Source organism: Cryptomeria japonica, chromosome 4 (genome assembly GCF_030272615.1).
Source record: "Cryptomeria japonica chromosome 4, Sugi_1.0, whole genome shotgun sequence".
Taxonomy (NCBI): Eukaryota; Viridiplantae; Streptophyta; class Pinopsida; order Cupressales; family Cupressaceae; genus Cryptomeria; species Cryptomeria japonica.
The window spans coordinates 629,878,666-629,889,859 of record NC_081408.1 but is presented as its reverse complement, the minus strand read 5'-3'; the positions used below and the strand labels follow the sequence as shown (position 1 = coordinate 629,889,859).

The following is an 11,194-nucleotide window of genomic DNA, read 5'->3' as shown; positions in this document are numbered from 1 at the left end:
AAAATTCTATCTTTTCTAGGAACCCTACAGATATTTACCCAATTCTTTTCAATGTTTTCATCCAACATATTTCTCTTCCTAATGTATTTTTGAACAGGTCTTCTAGATACATGCATTAATTGAGAAATTGCATTAACTTGTTTTCTACGAGTCAATTTCTTACTAGTAATCATAGTCATCAATGCTCTACGTGCAACACTTAAATCAACACCTCAACTTGCGTTGTCAATATAATTCAACACTTCTTGTAAATTTTCAATTATAGTTTCTTTTAATAATGTATCAGGAGAACTTTTCTTATTACCAACACCCAACAATTCCAAAATAGGTTTCATTTCCCTTTTCCTAAACAACTTAGCAAATAATTGTTCTCTTCCAATAATAGACTTATTTTTAAAATAATCATCCCACAATTTCTTACAATGCAATTTTAATGTGCTTTCAGGTATCATATCTTTAGATGGAATTTCATTGAAAAGACTATCTTCATCCATTTCCATCAAATTTTCCATACCAGACAAAAAAATTTCATCTCGTACCTGAGTAGATGTTTCTTGAACATCATCATGTTGATCTTCTTGAATAACAATGAATTGTTGTTGACTACGTTTTGTATGAACTTTCATCTTATCATCCCTTTTATGATCATACAACCTTGATCTAGACCTCTTATTCCCCATTACAAAAAATATTTAGATCTTCAAAATTTCGTGCTTTGAGCCTAAAAACAAAAACATGCAAATATGCAGATATTCAAAATTTAGTGCTTTGACCTAAAAAGGCTATATATATCTAGTTACTTTTCCTTGATTCTTAACAAAAAAAATGTAATTGGTGAAATGTATAAATAATTTGTCATTCTTAAACTTAACATGTGTAAATTTCATCCTTTTAGATCATTTAACTTGATGTCCAATTTTAATAATTTAGAAAATGAAAAAATAAGGCTCAAGAAATTTTGGAGCATTGATAAAAAAGTAAGAAATTAAGTATACTTCAATTAGATACATTTGACTATATGCAATGTACATATGAACACAATTTAACAACATTAATTTCTTGAAATCACTTAGCTATTATATAGAGAATTTGAGTCAACTATTAGGAAATAAAATATAATATAATTCAATACTAAATAGTGTTGGATGTATCCTCAATTTCATTAAAGTGTTTAAATATATTTTACAAATTCAATATTTATTTAGATTTTAAGTATGCAAATTTATAAGAATTAATCTACTCATATAGTAAATAAGTTATATCTAGTTAGTTTTCCTTGTTCTTAACAAACAAAATGTGATTAATGAAATGCATAAATAATTTTATTTTCTTAAACTTTTTAAATTGAATAAATTAAACATGTGTAAATTTTATCCATTTAGATCATTTGTCTTAAACTCCAATTTTTAAAATTTAGAAAATGAAAAGACAACATTCAAGAAATAAGAGCATTGATCTAAAGAGTAAGAAATTATGTTTACTTGGATTCTACATTTGACTATGCAATATACAATGAACATGATTTAATAACATTAATAACATGATTTAATAACAATAATTGAAAAAATAATATAAGATAACATAATTGAAAATAAATGATTGAAGCACAATTAACGAATAATAAAATAAAGTTTTGAATTTAATCTAAAAAATATTTAATTTCCAAAAAAACATCTAATATTGTAAATTAAGCATGATTGAAAAAATAATTTAAAATAACATACTTGGAAATGGTAGACGCCTTCCGAAAAAAAATCAAAATCTTTGCCCCTTTATAAAATTAGAAATATTCATCCCTTTATAATCTTCCTACTCGCTCCAAAATGCCACTTTATTTGAGAAAAAAAAATGATTTTTTGGAAAAATAACTCTTATTATTTTCGCACTTGATTGTTTTGGATTTTTTAATGGGAAAAAAAACTTTTTTTTATATGTGGTTGAAGCAACCGGTCGCCTCAGCCCTTACAGTTCCGGTCAGAAAATGTTCTGGCTAGAACAACCTATGTGGAATGCCAAGTGGTAGCCACATCAACAAAAATAATGATTTTCTCAAACTTGTCACTTCTGCAACAAAATTCAATTGGTAAATTAAAATTATTAAAAAAATTAAAAATACCCTTTTGTAGAGATCGAAGTCATGATCCTACTCATATAATTTTTATAATGTTTTGATTTCATTTAATCTATAAAAATTTAAAAATATTACGACTAGGTATTCTTTTGTTCGATAACAGGCTGCTTTGAAAAACAAAAAAAATATCGAATCACTTCAAAAGAAATTTTAAAAGATATGGTTCACTAGAAGAGAGAGTCTTCTCCAAAAGAGTATTTTTAGTTTTTTGATTATCGTAAATTGAATAGACAAATTGTGGTGGGAGACAAAAAATGTCAAATTCTGGTGTATTCGACTTCCAAATTCTATAACAAAGAAAATATACATCAAAAGTTAATTTTATTTTTCATGCACTATATAAATATGTGATCTATAACAGATATCAAAATAAGAAAAAAAAAAGTTGATTTACATTTTCTTTTGAGGTGTGAACTAAACCCCCTATTTTTCAGTAATAAAAAAATGGACTTTAAAGCTTAAAAAAACATATAAATTATTGACAATTTTTTTTTTGAACAATAGTAAACTTAAACTTCAACAAATTTTACACATTTAATCAGTTTACTTCATCTTCAAATTCAAAATGCAAATGACATTTTTATGGCGACGAAAGTGAACAATTATTGTTGTGTTAGCCTTTTCCTTTGTAGAAGTGTGACACATGTTTGTACTTTTACCCTAAAGTTCTATATTTCTAAGTTCAAGGTTATGAATTCCCATTCCTCCGATCTATTTAGGAATGCACACTTTATCCCATGATAATAGGTGTGTTTTTTTTTAGTCTCCTTGTTTCATTTCAAAAGAAAGCTTTCAATCTTAGACTATACTTAGGGCAAGACACCTCTTGGGATAGGCAAGACTAACATCATGTAATTGGGAATTGTTGCCAATATTATTTTAATTAAAATAATCCTAACAACTAATGAAAGCCAATAATTTCTTCCAAGAAGAGACTCTATTTTGTATAGAGGTTGTAATTATTGACCAAAAATTACTTTTATTTGTTTGAACAAAGAGAGGAATTCCTAGACACTTACAAGGAAGGGCATCTTGCTTGAATCCAAGGAAATTTGTGAGACTATTTCAAAGAATGGAGGAACAATTTAAGAAGAATACTTTTGACTTTGAGGCATTGACCTTTTACCTTCAGATTTTAGAATCTTTGTCCAAAATCCTTTTGATAGCCTTGGCTTCTCTTATTAAAGCTTCCCCAAAAGACATAGTATCATCTGCAAATAGGATATGAGTAATTTTTATTTGTGTCAGGGTCAATTTTGATCATTTACAACCAGTCCTATGGTAGTGTGCCATAATTTATCTACTTAGAGCCTCTTCCATGATAATTAACCAAAATGGGGACAAAGGGTCTCCTTGTCTCACCCCGTCAAAAGAAGAAAAGAACATCCATGTAATTCCATTTACAAGAGCTAGAAAACATACCTCCTAAAATACAAGAGGTAATTTATTTACAATATACTATTGGAGATTACATAATTCTCCTTAGAGAATTTGATGAGTTTAAAATTTCACATGTGTACCATGAAGGTAATAAGGTGGCGGATAATTTAGCCAACATTGGGGTTGTCTTACCAAGTAGAAAAGTCTAGAACATTTATGACCGGATCCCACTAGATCTCCACATCATTATCAGAAATGATTCTAATGCATGTGAAGTGCAAGGGGTTCTTGGAAATGATGGAGAATAATAGGCTTTTCGGTGTCCTAGGCAGGACATCATTCATGAGGGGAAAGTCAAACTTTCTGGGAGCTTTTTTAAACCTTTTCATTTGGTTTAGTTTGAACTTGGTTGTGTTGCATCCTGCTATGATTGGGGTTTTATGTAGGATGCGGCAAGACAAGATCCATATGAAACCCAAGGTTTATGAACAATGGTGAAATAAGGTTGTTGTTTGGGATGAGCTCTTGATGGGAGGCTTGATTGGATATATCGAGACTATGCATGGTGTGAATGTTCTTGTCATCAAGGCCTTTGTTCAGGGGTGGAAGGATGGTGTGATTAGTGTTGATGGAATTGACCTCAAGATTAATGAGGAGCTTGTGGATAAGGCATCCAACACCCTAAATGAGATAACCAAATTCTACATAGAAGAAATGTGCGACTGAGGCAATGGAGACTTTTTTCCTACTGAAAGAGAGGGAGAAAGTGTGGAAGAATACTGATGGTGGGTGGGATAAAAAATTTCTCCTGAAGACATAGCAGGTGATTGTGGAGGTCATCATGTGATACCTCACCCTAGATAGTAACTTTTGTCACTTATTCGGCTATCATTTTGTCATTTTGAATCATTTTTGACATAATAAGTGCATTTATTTGCACTTTTATTTCGCCCCGCCTTTAAAGCATAGCATTAGAACTCATGAGAAAAGGTCTTCCTCCCCTATTCTCCATGACAACTTAATCTTGTTGATTATAGAGCATGTGAAAGCCCTACACGTTGAGAGAAACCTTAGGGCTAAAACTGGTATTGAATTTCAGAAGAATGGTCGTGTTCATTATGGGGACACCTCTTCTTATGAGGATGTAGATTCTGATGGGGATGAGGTCTTCCATATTTTTGATGAATAGGATCCCTTGTTGTCCATTTCTAAAAACCTTAACCCCACTGGCAAAAGAGGTAATTTTTTATTTGATGAGGATGATGACCCTGAATATGTTCTTGATTTGGTGGACCCTAGTATTGTTGCGAAGGGAAAAAGGGTGACCAGGGTTTCTGTGTCGAGTGCTAAGGGTAAATCCAAAATCTTTAGACCCCTAGTGGTCAATGTCACTAAGCGAATGAAGGCCTCTTAGATTGACTTGGATGGACCTGCGAAGGTTCAGGATGTTAATTCTTTTATGCCTACTAATGCTGGCAGGGATACCCCTAAGGAGATAGGATCCTCGGTCCCTGAGAACTTGATTTCTAATATCAATCTGAGGGATTTACAAGATAATCAAAATGTCCTATTCTCATGAATATTTCAAGAGATCAATATTATTCAAGAGAAGGCTAAACCACCTAGTGGGGACTTGGACAATATTCTTGCTAATACGAGGTGTGTGGCTAATGGTATGAAAGACCTGAAGAAGGATCATGAAGAATGCATTAAGGCCTTGGAAGATGATAATGAAAAGCTTAAGAAGAGTCTGAGTGTGGCGGTGGCAGTCAGTAAGGTGGCCATGGACAATACCAGTGAGGGTCTATGTAGGCTTATTGAGTAGGTTGAAGTTCTTCATGCTATCTCTCAGAGCAATTCACCATCTGGAAACACAAAGTTGGTCAAGAATGCTAAGGCCATGGATACAGGTACATATAAAAATCACAGGGCCAAATTGGAGGACGTGGATGAGGACTTGGATGTGAACGAGATGCCCCGACCTGGTCCTGCTATGAGGCTCCATAATAAAGATAAGGGCATGACCCCTATTGATAAAATTAGTAAGAAAGTTATGATTATCAATGAAGAGATCATTCAAAAGAATGATAATTGGGAAAATTACTCTAGTTTTATCTAGGTTCTTTGTCTAGTTTTGTGTGGGCTGGTTGGTGTCTATTTGGCTACTGGGCTCTGGGTGCTTGTTGTTTTTTATTGTTCTTTTATTGACTTTGGGTTTCTGGTCCCTGTAAAACTAGTTTTCCCCTTTAATCAAAACACTTTCTCCAAAAACTTCTCTTACCCTATCATAATATTTCATCCTATCTAATTTAATAATCATGGCTTTAGATTTATGTTGACTTACAAAATGCAAAACCTCATGCACTATTTAAGCCCCCTCTGCTATCTCCATTCCTAGAAAAAAGCCACATTTTTTCCTCCAAAATAGATTTAGGAATCAATTTAGCTAGTCTCTTTGAGATGGCCTTCGTGAAAATTTTGTACACAGTATTACATAGGGAAATAGGTCTAAAATCAACAATAGAATTTAGAGAGGCTGATTTAGGAATACAAGCAATAAATGTGGTGTTAAATTTCTATAGCATGTTGCCATTATGTCTTGACTCCTCCACCATTTTCCAAATATCCAAGCCAACAAAATGCCAACAATTCTAAGAAAACAAGGCAATAAGCCTTTTGGTCCTAGAGCTTTGTTCAAAGACATAGAAAAGACTACACTTCTAACTTCCTCCAGTGTTTAGGGATTGAGAAGTTCTTTATTATCTTAATGAGTGATATTTTGTGGAATAATATCCATCCTAAAGGTCCTCCAACTTACTCTTAAAAGGGGCTGAAAAGAGATTTGAGAAAAAATAAATAGCTTCTAGCTGAATATTGTCTTTCTCATTGAGAACTTTCTCGATGGAATTTTTGATTTGGAATATTGAGTTACTAACCCTTTTTATTTTGGCTAAAGAATGGAAAAAAAAAAAATTCTATCTCTTTCCCCGAGAAATTTGGTGTTTTGACTTCCATCCCGAAGCCAAAGCTCCCTAGCTTTATGCTACAAAAATATTTCTTCCCTCTTTAATATTTCCTCAAGTTGATTTTGTAGTTGTTTCTAATGATGGTAAGAGGTGGCATTGCTACCATTTTGAATTATATTCTCATTTAGTACACTAATTTGAGCTTCAATGTGTGCTTTGAAAGCAAAGATATTTTTAACCACTTGGGAATTCCAAACCCTAATTCTCGAATTAAATTGCTGCAAATATTTGGATAACTGAAACATTCTTGAGCCTTGAATAAAAGGAGCATTTTGCTACCAAGATTGAAGGAGAGGAAGAAAAGAAGGGTCTCTGAACCATATTTGCTCAAATTTCAAAGAAGATTTGAGTTTACTTTGGAGGGAAACAAAAGCCATCTTATTTTATAAATGACATGCTTATAGTGGATAGCTATGATATTTTATTTGAAATAAATAAATATTTGTTTCACTTGTTAATGAATGTATTTATGTCTTTTGGATATAACATTTATAAGTTCCAAAGGTTTCAAGTATTGGTCCATTTTGACCAACATTTGGTAATTTTCTATCTACATATAGATTATTTATTTATAATCCATAGTATAAATATGTCACAAGACTACATATTATAAGCACAAATAGATGTACAACTATTGGATTGTACAACTAACGACCCCTCTCCCCGAAAAATCTTAAATATCAAAAGACTTTAAAAACTTATCATGCAAAATTTCCATTATTAAAAAGAAAGCAACCAAAAAAAACTATATCTAAAATTACTAAATATTTCAACATGTCCAAATACACAATACGAACTATATCTAGAATTACTAAATATTTCATCATGACCAAATATACAATACGGATTAAACATATTCGTTCCATGGTATCTATCTAGTAGTATTAATTTAAATCTTAACCAGTGCTCAATAATTGTCTATGTTCGTGTGATATATCAGCGCGGGAGATGGTATCGATCATCATTCCTGATTTCCACGCCCTACGCGGCATTTTATAAAAGGACATAACCTTATCTCGTTTGGGCTCTTCTTATAATTTTCTTCCAAGATGAAAATCGTCGTTGTTATAAACGTCCAAAGAAGTACATATGCACGTTTGTGCTCTTCCTAGAAATTTCTTCCAGGCAGAAAATCATTGTTCTTGTTTTTAACGTCCAAAGAAGTACAATTTGCAGGACAAACGCATTGGCCAAATCGGATAGAATTGTCAGAATGGTATCAGGTGCAGTATATTCAAGAATATGCTATCCCAGCTGGAAAGAAATGGGGACGGAGGAAGCGAGAAACTAAACTAAAACATTTCGCTCACAGTATTAAAGCAAGACACTTTCCCTTTTCAAATTCAGGGTGATCTGGAGTGACTGAAAATGGCGCTCAAAGTACTGTCTGCACTCGATGGAGCGGCAACGCAGCTTTATCATTTCAGCGCAATACTTATAGCAGGCATGGGCTTTTTCACGGACGCTTACGACTTGTTTTGCATCCCGCCCGTTTCCAATTTGCTTGGAAAAATCTATTACAAGAAAGATAATGGCGGTCTCTTACCCATTCATGTAAAAGCTCTAGTTAACGGAACAGCTTTATTCGGAGCATTGGCTGGCCAACTGTCCTTCGGATGGCTTGGGGACAGGATGGGGCGAAAGAAGGTCTATGGAATTACTCTCAAGTTGATGGTCGCCACTTCGATTGCTTCGGGCTTCTCCCTTGGCAGCTCTCGCAAGTCTATATTAACATGCTTATGTTTTTTCAGATTCTGGCTAGGGTTTGGCATTGGCGGGGACTACACACTCTCTGCAACAATCATGTCCGAATACGCAAATACAAAGACCAGAGGAGCTTTTATGGCTGCTGTATTTGCAATGCAAGGACTTGGAATTATTGGCGGAAGCATAGTTACTATAATTGTGAGCACCTGGTTTGGAACAGGAAGCTCAATTCCATCCTATAAGCAGCAGGACATGGTGTGGAGGATAATCCTGATGTTTGGAGGAGTTCCTGCGGGCTTAACATATTATTGGAGAATGAAAATGCCGGAGACAGCCCGTTACACGGCGCTCGTGGCTGGAAACGCAAAACAAGCTGCAGCCGATATGTCTAAAGTTCTTCATTTCGATATTGAAGAAGACGAAGACAGTATTACAAGGATCAAGACTTCGGAGAAGCAATTTGGATTGTTTTCCAGGGATTTTGTAAAGCATCATGGGCTACAACTGCTGGGCACCGCATCCACTTGGTTTTTCGTCGACGTAGCATTTTACAGGAGTAATTTGTTACAGATTTACTTATACCGCAGTACAAGGTTGTTGAAGCAATCGTCTGAATATATGAATCCGGTGTATGAAGTTTTTCGCAGTGCAGGAGCGCAGGCGTTGGTTGCCTTGTGGGGAACTCTGCCGGGATATGTATTCGCCATTTTTCTAGTAGATCGTATTGGCCGACGTACAATTCAGCTTGTTGGGTTTCTTTTTATGTCGGCGTTTTTATTTGCCCTTGTCTTTTGGGAAAGTAAATCAAAAGGAGTATTTTTAGCGTTTTATTCTCTGACATTTTTCTTCGCTAACTTTGGCCCAAATACAACGACTTTCATTGTCCCGGCGGAGTTATTTCCTGCACGACTCCGATCAACCTGCCATGGCATTTCTGCAGCTGCAGGAAAAGCAGGGGCCATAATCGGAGTAGTCGGCTTATTGTATGCATCGCAACCCAAGGACAAGCAGCAGGACCCATTTGGTGTCGGACAAGAAGACCGTCGGAGCGGCATAGGACAGAGAAACGCATTGATTGTTCTTGCAGTGGCAAGCTTCCTGGGTTTTGTCTGTAGCTTGCTGATACCTGAAACAATGGGAAGGTCTTTGGAGGATAACGAAGTACAAGTATCTCAATCCACAGCTGAAGTAGAACTCCAGACTGAAACTTAGTATGAAAGAGACAGACTCACCATATCAAGTGTTATGGTACAGCTATACAATAGGAACTTCTAAAGTCCTTTACTGATGATAGAGAGAAGAACATTGCTAATGAATCGCTTTTAGAGAACATGGAATATACCAAAAATCTTAACAGTGTCGGACTTATAAAAGTTTTGCAGTTGTAACTATTGGTTTTGGTCGCTTTAAGTTATAGTTTCGTAATTTTTATATGATGGTCTCATGTATTAGGTGTTTAAAATTGAGATTAGATAATGAGTTTATAAGGTACTCTCATGTTATGAGAGTCATTTCAGATTTCTTGCCGGTGATATTTTTCTATGACTATATCCTCTTAATTTTATTGCAATTTTTGATGCTGATAGTATAATTCATCTAAGCTTTAGATAGTATGTTTTTTTTTTTTTTTCCAAAGGTTTTTTTCACATAATTTGTGGTGTTATTATGTATTGTTTTTTTAATTTTTAAAAGTCATTTTATTTGTACATATGCTCCTTTACAAAGAATAGATTAGGAATCATTTATGAGGTCTTATTTCCTTCTATTTTTGATCTAATGATGTTCAATCTTTTTAACATAAATGTACAAAATAATGACAAATGAATTACGATGCCAATCAGTTGGCCTCCATGGGACATCCACAAAAAATTATATACAGTATTGTTTTGTCCCTTTCCAAGCCTCTGCTTTCGCTTCAACAAATTCTTAGAAGATTGGTGTACCATGAGACTTTGTCAACATCGGCAGAACCAGTGAGTTTATCCACCTCTATATTTCTGATCCTTCTTTCTCTAGCACGGATGTCAGATTCTGGAAACCAATTTCTTCACAGGGAATGACGAGTCCCATGTGATGGTCAAAACCATATTCTTCCAAGACTTTATCACGCTAGATTCTAGCTATTTAGGATAAGGGCTTTAACATAAATATTAGATTGAGTTGTACCTTCATTTAACGAATTATTCTTGTAAGAAAAATGACAAGCACATCATGTATAGAAATAGAGAAGTTCAAGGGCACAAAATTTAAAATTGACAATCTCAAGATAGAGCATATGCACATGCACAAAGATCTATTTGATGTAGGATTAAGATCCAAACCTATTATTATGCCACAAGAATAACATGACAAAATAGATAGAAAAGAGAAGGTCCTCATTAAGATTTATTTACTAGACTGTGTATTGTTGAATGTATATCAAGAAGATGCTAATAAAACTACTATGTATTGTTGAATGTATATGAAGAAGATGCTAATAAAACTACTTGGAATCAGTTGGGAGAGAATTATTTAGCCAAATCCCTAGTATATAAAATATACTTAGAATAAAGGATGCTAGTTCTTTGGCAAATCACTTATATGTTTTCAACAAGATTGTGAAATGATTGTACTCCATCAGAGTGAAGATAAAAGAGGAATATTGTTGTGTGATTTTTTTGTATTCTTCATTCTACTCATGGGTTCTCTTTGTGATGGAAATCAAATGGAATATCTCAAAATTTAAAATGAATGAGATAGTTGCATCATTACTTTAAGAGGACATGCAAATTTTTTTATTTTTTATTTTTTGAATTAAGTAAGAAGGCCCTTGCTATTTTGGGGGACCAAAAAGGATAGTAAAAAAAGAAGAAAACAAAAAGGGACAAGTTGAGATCCCAATCCTAGGACAAATCTAAATCTCTTATAAATACCAAGGCTAAATGTTAGAACTATGACAAGACTTAGTAAT

General features: G+C 33.9%; 1 protein-coding gene across 1 annotated transcript; it reads left to right on the top strand.

Moving 5' to 3' along the window:
* The first annotated feature begins 7,905 nt into the window (after window positions 1–7,905).
* On the top strand, window positions 7,906–9,456 carry LOC131079083 (probable inorganic phosphate transporter 1-8). Its single transcript, XM_058016971.2, has one exon. It carries the CDS (start codon window positions 7,906–7,908, stop codon window positions 9,454–9,456), a length of 1,551 nt encoding a protein of 516 aa, XP_057872954.2.
* The last annotated feature ends 1,738 nt before the right edge of the window (window positions 9,457–11,194 follow it).